At 37.2% G+C, this 11,120-nt stretch overlaps 1 protein-coding gene across 2 annotated transcripts; it reads left to right on the top strand.

Annotated features, from left to right (window-relative positions):
* Window positions 1–215: 215 nt before the first annotated feature.
* On the top strand, window positions 216–3,350 carry LOC136224776 (nuclear transcription factor Y subunit A-3-like). 2 transcript variants are annotated; one of them, XM_066013194.1, is made up of 7 exons: window positions 216–479; window positions 1,238–1,294; window positions 1,414–1,595; window positions 1,741–1,850; window positions 2,051–2,122; window positions 2,430–2,600; window positions 2,694–3,350. In XM_066013194.1, exons 3-7 carry the CDS (start codon window positions 1,472–1,474, stop codon window positions 3,027–3,029), a joined length of 813 nt encoding a protein of 270 aa, XP_065869266.1. In that variant the 5' UTR covers window positions 216–479; window positions 1,238–1,294; window positions 1,414–1,471; the 3' UTR covers window positions 3,030–3,350. The 2 variants fall into 2 exon arrangements, with proteins under 2 accessions (XP_065869266.1, XP_065869267.1); XM_066013195.1 differs by lacking the exon at window positions 1,238–1,294 and having other exon boundaries at window positions 216–480.
* Window positions 3,351–11,120: the final 7,770 nt, after the last annotated feature.

Below are 11,120 nucleotides of genomic sequence, written 5' to 3'. Positions count from 1 at the left end.
AGTTTAATTAACTTTTTATGTTACGTTTTAAAGTTTGTGTCGAATACTGTGAAAAAGAGTAAAGTTGAATGACTATGAGTGTAATTCACCTCTTACAATATTTAAAAAACTAAAAAGAATTCATTACAGAAGGAAGAACACCAACGCAAAACGACAAAAGACCAAACTACTTAATTGCCAATTATGATCCAAAAAAAATAAAATATTATAAAACTTTCAAAAACATAAAATACAGAAGAAAGTAGAGAAGAAGTGATGGTGGAGATGGTAATGGTGAAAAGGAGAGAGATATAGATTGTTTTTTAAACACCATCAAGATTGAGTCTTTTGCATTAAAGCCATTAACCAAAAGACAGATTACACAAAAAAGAAGAAGTTATTTTTATTTCTTTTTAGTGAGAGAAACTCTGTTCAAGAAGAAGATATGTACAAACCCAACTTCAATTAATGTTCCTCTGCACTTCACCATAGCCAAAAAAGGTCTATTTCTTTCTCTCTCTATCACTTTCTCTCTCTTTATTTCATCTGGGTTCTCTTCATTTTTTCTGATTATGTTGAAATGGTGTGTGGGTTTTAATTCTTGGTAATAAAAATTTGATCTTGATTATTAATTTATCTTGGGTTTATGTTTTGATAAAAATCATGCCTTTTTGGGGTTTGCATGTGTGATTTAGGTTCTTATTTTATGCCTAAATTGTTTCTATCTTTAGAATTTTGTGTTAGTTTAATAATCAGATTGTTTAGTTATTGATATGTTTGATTATTTCCCTAATTACTCAAATTATGTTTCAATAGAGGAGACATGTTTGTTTTCCCCCAATTTTCTGGTTTTTGTTTGTGCATGTAAGCTCAAATGGGAATTAATGTTTGATTTCAATTCTTATCTGGGCACTTCATTTTTTGATTTGCATGTCTCTGATTTTCTGTGTTTTGATTGCATATAAGGTGTCTCAATCTGTTCGATTTGATTGAATTAAGTTCTGCAATGAGTTCTAGATTCAGGAAGATGTTTTTTGTGCTGATAATATATTTGAATGTTGCATTTAATTGAAATCCCTAATGTGGCAACTTTGTTTTGAAATCCCTAATATATCTGTTCGGTTTCGGGGTGTTTGATTCGAGTGAAATAAGTTCTGCAATGAGTTCTAGATTCAGGAAGATGTGTTTTGTCTTGATAATATATTTGAATGTTGCATTTGATTGAAATCCCTAATGTGGCAACCTTTGTTTTGATTGTAGATAGTCGATAAGGAACGAAAGATTCGAACTTTTTAGGGTCATCGTCGAAGATCTAGTGAGTTATTTTACTTCTATTTGAGTTTCGTTTATCAAAATGCATAGCTTCTGCATGATAGATTCTGGTGGAAATATTGCCAATTCAATGTTTCCCTATGTTGTTTTTGCCAAAATTAGGAAATTTACTGAATCAACACTCGAAGAATCGTCTTTGTCTGAAAGTTTAGGCTTGAAAATGGGGGTTCCGCAGCAGCATTTTAATGCCACCAAGAAACTGACTTTTCAGTTTCAGGATCAGGACTCGTCTTCATCTCAGTCGACTGGTCAATCTTACCCCGAAGTAGCTAGCATCGGAGAAGGTAATGTAATGCTTGTCCAGAAAATCGCTTATTGGCTTATGTTCATTACTGATTCGGTGTGTTTTGAAGGTTGGATATGGTGATTTGTTTATTTAGTATTATATTCCCTTTTGATAATTAATCAGTTATCATTTTGCTTAATTAGGATTTAATGAGACTCACGAGAATTCTGAGGCGTGCCACACTAAAATGACATCACCCATGGGAACTCAGGATTTTATCTTTCCTTCACAAGTTGACTTTGGCCAATCGACTGTAAGTTAATATTCGTTTTTGGTGTAACGTTTGTCAGGATGCCCGTGAACCACGTGAAAAATTACGTTCAGATTCGATTTTGGTCTAACTTTTGTTGGGATGTGTGAACCACGTGAAAACTTACGTTCAGATTCGATTTTGGTCTAACTTTTGTCGGGATGCGTGAACCATGTGAAAACTTACGTTACTTTCCATTTCAGGCTTGTGTTCCGATTCACTTTTCTGAACCATACTTCGGTGGTGTATTGGCTGCTTATGGGCCACAGGCAATGGTCAGTAACTTGCTCTGCATGTTCTGCTTTTTTCCTTTTTTTAGGTTCTTACCTTTATTTTGTCATCTTTATCCGTTGTGGTTCTTGCCGTTTGTTTGTCATCTTTATCCGTTGTGGTTTATGAAGTTTAATTTTTCAAATAATTGGTTTGTGAAGTTTGATTTTCAAGGCATTTATGCAAAAGGATTATACAATACGAAAACATCTAGTTGCTCGGTTTTAGTAGTTCGTTCTGTCACGGTCCTCATTTCTTATGGCGTACCTGCCAACTGAATTGAACAATTTCTACTTTCTGAAATGGTGCCAGATTCCGCATCCTCAGATGTTCGGAGTTACCTCTCCTCGAGTTCCACTTCCGCTTGAATTTACCCAAGATGAGCCGATCTTTGTTAATGCAAAACAATACCATGCTATTCTCAGGAGGAGACGTTACCGCGCAAAACTTGAGGCTCAGAACAAGCTCATCAAGGCTCGTAAGGTATGGATTTTTTTACATCATGCTAACATGCGGTGTTACCATCTCGTGCTATGATGTTGTTTCAACTATCTGTGTTTTATTAAACTTCTGCAGCCTTATCTTCACGAGTCTCGGCATCTTCATGCTCTGAGAAGGGCTAGGGGCTCCGGTGGACGCTTTCTCAATGCCAAAAAGCTCGAGGATACCGATGCATCTCCTAGAAACCATGGCCAGCAATATTCAGAATCGGAAGTCCGTCAGCCTGAAAAGCATAGAGACGGTGGTTCCGCTACTTGCTCAGATATCACAAGTGGATCAAACAGTGACATGTTTCAGCAGCCAGAGTTCAAATTCTCTGGATACCCGTCATCTCACGCTCTTGCAGCGATGCAAGGGCGCTCAGCTGGTATGTGTGGCGGCACTGGCCACCACCGAGTTTCTGTCCTGTGAAGGAAAGAGACGTGCAACCCCATCCGGGCAGGCTGTGTTTGGCACCGATTCGGAGACACGACTGCTGCGGTTACTGTGGGAAGTCATCCTTGGCTCAGTTTGGTTGTATTTTGTTCAATTGCTTAGATTCTGAAAAACTAATTATGAGATTCAGCTATTATTATCATCATCAAGTTGCTCAATTAATGGTTGCAATTCAAATACATGTGAAATTGATAACAGATTTGACAGTATTCTTCATCAGAACTAGTTTGCTTCAAAAGTGTATTTCATTGGATGCTATTCAGAATTTTATGGTAATCAAAGGTTTGAGCTTGCATATTATGGGTCTGTTTTGTTCAACTATTTTTATTGAAGAAAATATATTGAAACATCAAACAGGGAAGTCTTTACACATAGTTGACATACAACATGAAGGAACATTCCCTATAAATACTTTTGAACATTCTAAAGTTCCTGCAAAATGAGCAAGCACATGAGCAGTGCTGTTGGTTTCTCTATTAACATGGTTGAAGCAGATAGAAGCAAAAAAACTAGCTATATTATGAATATCTTCACAAATCAACCCAAGATCACTAAGGTCGGGCCCTTCATTATTTGAAAACAAGCAGACACAATCGGAAAGCCCTTCATATCTCTAATAATTACACCAAGGCTGCACTTCTGTCCATTTTTAGATACAGCAGCATCACAATTAATTTTCACATAATGGTGCTGAGGAGGAGACCAACCTTGTTGAAGAGCTTTGGGCACATGGTTTGGCACGGAAGCGTCCTGACAGTTATAGAGATCCTCCAACAAAATGTTCACTCTTTCCACAATAGAGAATGGAGAAAGTGCAGAATCCCCATGAACTACACGATTACGGTTGTACCACATGAGCCAAGCAGTAATAAGAGCACCATCAAAACATCGAGGCTCAGTCACATCAAATAAGTTCAGCAGCCACTGCTCAAAATTACCAGTGAACAGTTTATGGAATTTCCCAATTGGATCAAAACCCTTCCAAACCTCCTTAGCCCGAGAGCATTGACAAAGGATATGGCCTAACGTTTCTCCAATGGTTCCACAAAAATAGCATGAGTCATTGACTACTATACCTCTTTTGAGCAACTCATGAAACGTAGGTAACGCATTATGAAGCATTCGCCAAACAAAGACCTTCGCTTTTGGGGGTGCCTTGGATTCCCAAATGATTTTCCACACCTTATCCTTTGAACCCATTGCAGAGCTACTTCCTTCCCCTCTTCTTCGAAACCTTTCTTCCACCTGATATCCTGATTTAACTGAGTAAATGCCATTTTTTGAATGTTTCCAGAACAAAGTGTCAGGCGGTAGCCTAAAGCTCAAAGGGATTTTTAAAATAGAATCAATCTCAGAGGGGAGAAAAGCAGCCTCGATCATTTCACGATTCCAACATTTCAGATCAAAGTTAATAATGCAATCCACAGTTTCAGAAGGTAGGACATGGGATCTAACCAAGGGCTTCATGTAGTTTTGAGTTGATATCCAATTGTCATTCCAAATGTTGATAGACTGACCGTTGCCCACTCTCCAACAAATGCCTCGCTCTAAGATGTGCCTACCTTTAAGGATACTTCTCTAGGTATAACTAGGATGGGGACCAGTATAAGCACACATGAATGAGGTTTTGGGAAAGTACTTTGCTTTGAAAATTCGAGCATATAAAGAATCTGGGTGAGTCAAAATGTGCCACCCTTGTTTAGCGAGGAAGGCCAAATTGAAGGACTCCATCCATTTAAAACCCAGCCCCCCCCCCTTATATTTAGGTAGGCAAAGCTTGTTCCATTGAACCCAATACCCACCTTTTCCACTCTCCTTTTTCCCCCACCAAAATTGTCTTATCAAGCTGAATCTCCGCACAAAATGAGGATGGAAGGGCGAAGGTGCTCATGATATACTGGGGAATGGCTTGGGCGACTGATTTAATCAAAACTTCCTTTCCGGCTTGAGAGAGTGTTCTTTCCTTCCATCAATTCAATTTTTTAACAATTCTCTCCCGAATGAAAGAGAAAATCTGCCTTTTTGATCTGCCAATTACCGTCGGGATACCGAGATATTGTGGAAAGCCACTAACCTCCCGAACCTTGAGGAAGTTGCAGATGTAGGAACGAGCATCAAACAGGACATTCTTACTAAAAAAGACATCAGACTTCTCATAATTGATTCTCTGCCCTGAAGCCTTTTCATAACAACTGAGGATGTCAATGATATTAGCCACTTCCACCATTGAAGCACGAGCAAAAAACAAGGAGTCATCTACGAAAAAAAGATGAGACACAGCAGGCCCATTTCTACTAGCTTTAACACCGTGAATCTGATTTCTTCTCTCATAATTTATGGTTAAAGCAGACAATGCTTCAGCACAAAATAGAAATAGGTACGGGGATATGGGATCACCCTGTCTAAGGCCCCTACTTGGAATAAGGAAACTAGAAGCTTGACCATTAATAATAAAAGAGAAAGAAACTGATGTTAAGCAAGACATAATGAGTCTAATGAAAACCTGTGGAAACCTCATTTGCAGCATGACTTTTTCTAGGAACCGCCATTCAACTCTATCGTAGGCTTTGTTCATATCCAGTTTAAGAGCAAATTACCTTTTGGTACCCACCATCCGGTGTTTCATAGTGTGAAACATTTCAAAAGCAATTAAAGCATTATTGGTAATGAGGCGGCTAGGGATAAAAGCACTTTGGCAAGGGTCAATTACAGAGGTAAGCACATGTTTGAGCCTGTTAGCAAGCACTTTTGAGATCAATTTGTAGAGAACATTACACAAGCTAATTGGGTGCAGATCTTTCATATTAACCGGTTTGCTCTTCTTTGGAATTAAACATACCAGGGTGTGGTTTAGGCTGTCAGGCATTATTCCCGAGTTTAGAAAGTCCAAGATGAAAGAAGTGACTTCATTTCCAATGATATGCCAGTAAGATTGATAGAAAAGAGCTGACATACCATCAGGTCCGGGGGCTTTGTTCGGATGCATTTGCTTTAGCGCATCAGATATCTCTTGGGATGAAAAGGATGAGCTAGTAATTCAATTTGATCATCTGAGAGCTTCTTATCAATAACATCAAAAGGAAAAGAGCTCAGATCAGGATCATAAGAAGAGAAGAGGCCATTGTAGTACTGCAGAATGATACTTTCAACTGCTTTAGCCCCTTTTCGTAGACAACCATTTTATCTTCAAGTTCAGTGAGAGTATTAGCCTTTTTCCGAGCCGAAGCTTTTGCATGGAAATATTTAGTGTTCTTATCGCCTTCCTTTAACCAAAAAACCATACTTCGTTGTTTCCACATAATTTCTTGCCTATGAAGAGCTTCATTTAGTTCGCCTTTGAGCTTTTTAATTTCAAAATCTTTGGTCCCAACGCTGTACTTATTTTGCAGTTCTTCCAACCGATCTGAAATTTGTTTAATTTTGCACCCCACATTACTAAAGCTGGTTCGATTCAAATCAGAAAGATGTTGTGAGAAGGTTTTAATATGGTCTAGAACAGAATTTTGTCCATTGCTAATCGACTTCCAAGCCTCCTCAACAATTTTTGCACAATTTTCATCTCATTGCCACATCCTTTCAAGCTGAAACCGACACCTTTTCTTTCTAATATTCATACAGCAGCCCAAACTATCCAGTAGTAGAGGAACATGGTCTGATGCAAAGGATGGAAGATGTTTGACCAAGCAAAAAGGGAACAACTCTAACCAATCTTCAGTCGCAAGGAATCTATCCAAACGCTCCATAATATTATCATCGCCTACTCTTCCATTGTTCCAAATATAAGGGCACCCAGAGAAACCAAGTTCCTCCAGCTTACAATCGTTTACACATTCCCGAAAGGCATCCATATGGGATTAGGTCTTCTGTCTCCCTCTTGTCTTCTCGTAAGAGTACAAAATTTCGTTGAAATCACCAAAGACCAAGAAAGGGGTATCATCTTTCTGATATAGCTCATGAAGCAGTTCCCAAGTTAAAAATCTTTGATTAGTTGAAGGCCATCCATAAATACCAGCTCCTCTCCAAAGGCATTCAAGCTCTGTTGCTGAAATTTCAAAATAAATACAATGATCTGTATAACCCTTGATACTGAGATCCACTTCCTTACTCCAAGCCAAAATTAAACCCACGACCTACCTTTAGCATTCACTATGAAGACATTGAAATTAACTAAAAGATTACTTAACCTTGCAGTTTCACCCTTCACCTGTTTAGTTTCCATTAGAAACACAATACTTAGGCTATGGACCTTCAGGTAATGACTGAAGGCACGGAATGTCCAGGGATTGCCCAACCCTTGGACATTCCAGCTTAAGATTTTCATTGTTGATGGCGGGCCTGCTGAGCAGGCTCCGCCAATACCATGGTAAGAACATCCAACTCCGCATCACTACGAAAACGTTTGGACGCATTGTTATCATCAATGTCCATAGCCTCATCTTCATATTTAACACTCAGCCCCTTTTACTCTGCTTAGTATCCTTCAGGTCCTCCCCATTAACATAGTTCAACTCATTCAGCCCTTTTTCTTCAATACCCTGAATACGAGCCAATCTTTTGAAATTTCACGTGCCGCTCCCAACATTCTTCTTTTCTGCCTTTCCTGTTTCTGTCCCCTCCATTCCTCTGCTAGTTTTGTTTACTTCTGAAGCTTCACTTCCCGTTTGTGAGTGTTGACTTATAAGCGTAGGCGAAGGATTCTTTAACATCTCATGTCTTTTATTCTCTTCACTAAGTGTATTAACATCAGCAATCTCAGATGGGTGTTCTTTCTCTATCTCAGTATCATATTTCTTAGAAGTGGCCAATTGAAGTCTACGTCTAGGCTCTACAGACTCGGTTGATGTTTTTCCTTTGCCTGTATTATTTTCTGTCCCCAAAGTCTGTTTGTCTATACCTTTCCAGGAACCAAAAGACTTGAACTTCATAGGAGATACACGAAGGGACAGAGCAAAAGGCCAGTTCTTTTCAACTTCCTCTGTTTCCTTACTATCACAATCATCCACAACATGCCCAAATAAACCACATAGGTAACAAAAATTGGGTAATTTTTCATATCTGAAAAACACCCAACATACAGTTCCTAAGCTATTCCGAATATAAGTTCCACGCACTAGGGCTTCGTTTATGTCAACCTCCACCCCGACTCTGACACTACTCCCTAATGAGCCAATATCTTCTTCTTGTATCATAAGAACCCTACCAATTTTGCTAGCAACCATTTTAATAGATTTTTCATCTCTTCTATCTAAAGGAAGATCATAGATTCTTACCCAGAAAAGACAGTGGTTGATTTGGATGCTGGATGGTTGTTCATGACCTTGTACTTCCGCCATTAGGATCAGTTGTCTGTCGTATTGCCAAGGACCATTCCGCAATGCCCAGGCTTTGTCGCGTGGATTTTCAAAGATGCACATGAAGGTTCCTTTGCCGGTTTCTTCGAGATTGAGGCTATTAGAAATCTTCCACATTCTAGAGAGGGCACTGTGTATTGATCGAAGATTTAAGGGTTTTCTGGACAAGATTCGACATAGAACCGCATTTCGTTTTGGGTTAGGGATTCTATTCTCCGTCGAGTCCGATTCTTCCAAATCAATGATCCCTTTTTCCTTTTCCGACAGAGATAGTCGTTTCCACATATCCTCCAATTGGCGCTCCATTAGAACACCAACTTGCAGCAAGATTTCCACAAAGGTTGAATTCCAGGAAGGTGAAAAAAACTACCAGAAGGAAAAGTTCCACTATGGGTTGGGAATTTAGTAAAAGGGTTTTGTTCAACTATTCATATCTATATCTACTATTCGTTGTTGTTCGTAGTTGTTTAGTTACTATTTGTTGTTGTGGTGGTTAGCTGTTTAGTATTTATTGTTGCTGATAGAAATTAACCTATTTTTCTTTCGAAATAGCCATTACCAATTTTAGGCTCCATTTGTTTGCTGGAAAATATTTGTTTTAGAAAAATATGAGATAGTGGAATTTTTTTTATTAGAAAATAAAATATTTTTTAGTGCTTAGCTACGACACTGGAATTTTAGTATTCACATCATGATTGAAAATGAAAGGATCGAAAAAATCATTATTGTCAATTACAAATGGTAGGATTGGTAGAACTTTATGAACCTCATAACATTGATGAATTCTAGAATTTGATTTTTATTAAAATTTATGAAATTATTATTTTTATTAAAATTTATGATGAGTGGCATAGTAGACAAAAACATTTTAATTTTTTAAAAATTTATATTACAGATGTAATTGTATTTATAGGAAAATTATATTCACAAGATAAGTGGAATTTTGAATTAAAAAAATGAGGGTGGCCGGAGGAAGAAAAGAAGAGAAAAATGGTACTGAATACAATTTTAAAATATTTAGAAAAATGTTTTATTTTTAAAGGGTAAAATATTTTCTACATTTCTTTTGTATATTTTCATGTTAACTAATCCATAATATTTGTCGGGCAAATAAATGGATATGTCTAAATGGGTATTGTATGATATAATCTTGTTGGTGGTGAAGAGTAGAAGTGAAGAGCAGAGATTGGTCGGGATTCAAAAGAAAGAATTAGGCGAAGTGTTTGTTCCTGAACGACGGAAGTGGAAAGACACTAAGGGAGGGGGGATATACTCCTTTTTTTGTAATCACCGAAATAGTACGATGATGGCCCTTTTCGGGACAGGCGTACGACCTTGAAACAACATTGTTTTAAAAGACGGGTCTGGTTTAAAAAGTGACAATAGTAAGAATAAATAAGAAAGAGAAGAGCTAAAATTCAGGTAACATCTCTTAATTACCATGTTTATATAGCCATAGCCGCCATGTGAAGCTCATTGGATGACGAATAAGGAGCTTGGCCATCTTTGCATTGAACTTCCCAACTTCAATGTTCTCAATTGCAAACATTTCCTGGACATAATTTGATTTCAAAACGAGAAATCATCTTAGAAATCATCTTATTGGCGGTGGAGAGAAGTGGATATTGGCGCTCACAAAGGGCGAAGATGTCGGAGGTGGTGGACAACGGAGATGTCAGAGAGGTTGTTTTGGTGCTGTTAATAGTTGTCTAGAGAAGATACCAAACTAAATTCAAAAATTGGGAATTTGATATTTGGGAGGTGGCAGTTGCCTAGAGTTCAAAAATCTGAATAGAGGGATGAAAGTGAAGGTTTGGGAGAAATTAATGGATTGAATGGGTTGATACTAATAGAAACCTATTCAACCTTTTTATTATATGGATTAAATGTGTCAATTCGTTTATGATCAGCTCATAAATGGATCAACCTAAATTGTTTCATAACAGATTAAACGAGTCAATAGATGGATTATAATCCATTTTGAAACCTCTTTGTATCTTTTTATAAATGGAATTAAAATGATAATTAAAAAAAGTTTTGGCACGAGGAATTTGTGTTTGCAGGAATAAGTGCAACTAATGGTCATTGAAGCTCATATTAATCATAAGCTGAAAGTGGTTGGCATGTGCATACTTTTATTTGTGGTTTGACCGATTTGCAAAGACAATCTATGTGGTTTATAAGTTTACAAACAATGATTTATACTTTGTGCAGTTTATAAACTCAGTCATTCCATATAAAATTAGTGTTATGACTACCAAAAGAGAGTAATTTGAAGCAATTAAAAAGACCGGCTTTGCAAATTATCGAAAATACAAAATCTGACTTTACAAATTAACTAAATTACAAGTATTATTTGATCGAAAAATTGACTTATAGATCATTTAATTGTAAATTTCACAAAGCATATATCCCTATTTGAAAAGATTTAAACCACGAATACTATTTTTACCAATCGGTCAAACCACAATGTTTATTTTGGTATTTCATCTTAATTTTATGGTTATGTGATTTTTTGAATTCTAAAAATAAACGATTGAGCGGATTATTCAATTCAAGGATTGAAAAAAAATAGGTCCCTAACTTCACTACAGAAAGCAACTAACTTAAGTAATGACATCTAAAACTTAAATCAACTCAAAGAATCCAACTTTTTTAGGCTAACCCACAACTAAACTCTTGAACTTTCACAATTTTAAAAATTGAATCTTGATCA

This window comes from Euphorbia lathyris, chromosome 3 (genome assembly GCF_963576675.1).
Source record: "Euphorbia lathyris chromosome 3, ddEupLath1.1, whole genome shotgun sequence".
Lineage (NCBI taxonomy): Eukaryota > Viridiplantae > Streptophyta > Magnoliopsida > Malpighiales > Euphorbiaceae > Euphorbia > Euphorbia lathyris.
This window is presented reverse-complemented; position numbering and strand designations above follow the sequence as displayed.

Coding starts and splice junctions, on each gene's coding strand:
- LOC136224776 (XM_066013194.1), top strand. CDS start 1,472: ATGGGGGTTCCGCAGCAGCATTTTAATGCCACCAAGAAACTGACTTTT. Junction 1,596..1,740: donor AGTAGCTAGCATCGGAGAAG/GTAATGTAATGC, acceptor TTGCTTAATTAG/GATTTAATGAGACTCACGAG. Junction 2,123..2,429: donor CTTATGGGCCACAGGCAATG/GTCAGTAACTTG, acceptor AAATGGTGCCAG/ATTCCGCATCCTCAGATGTT.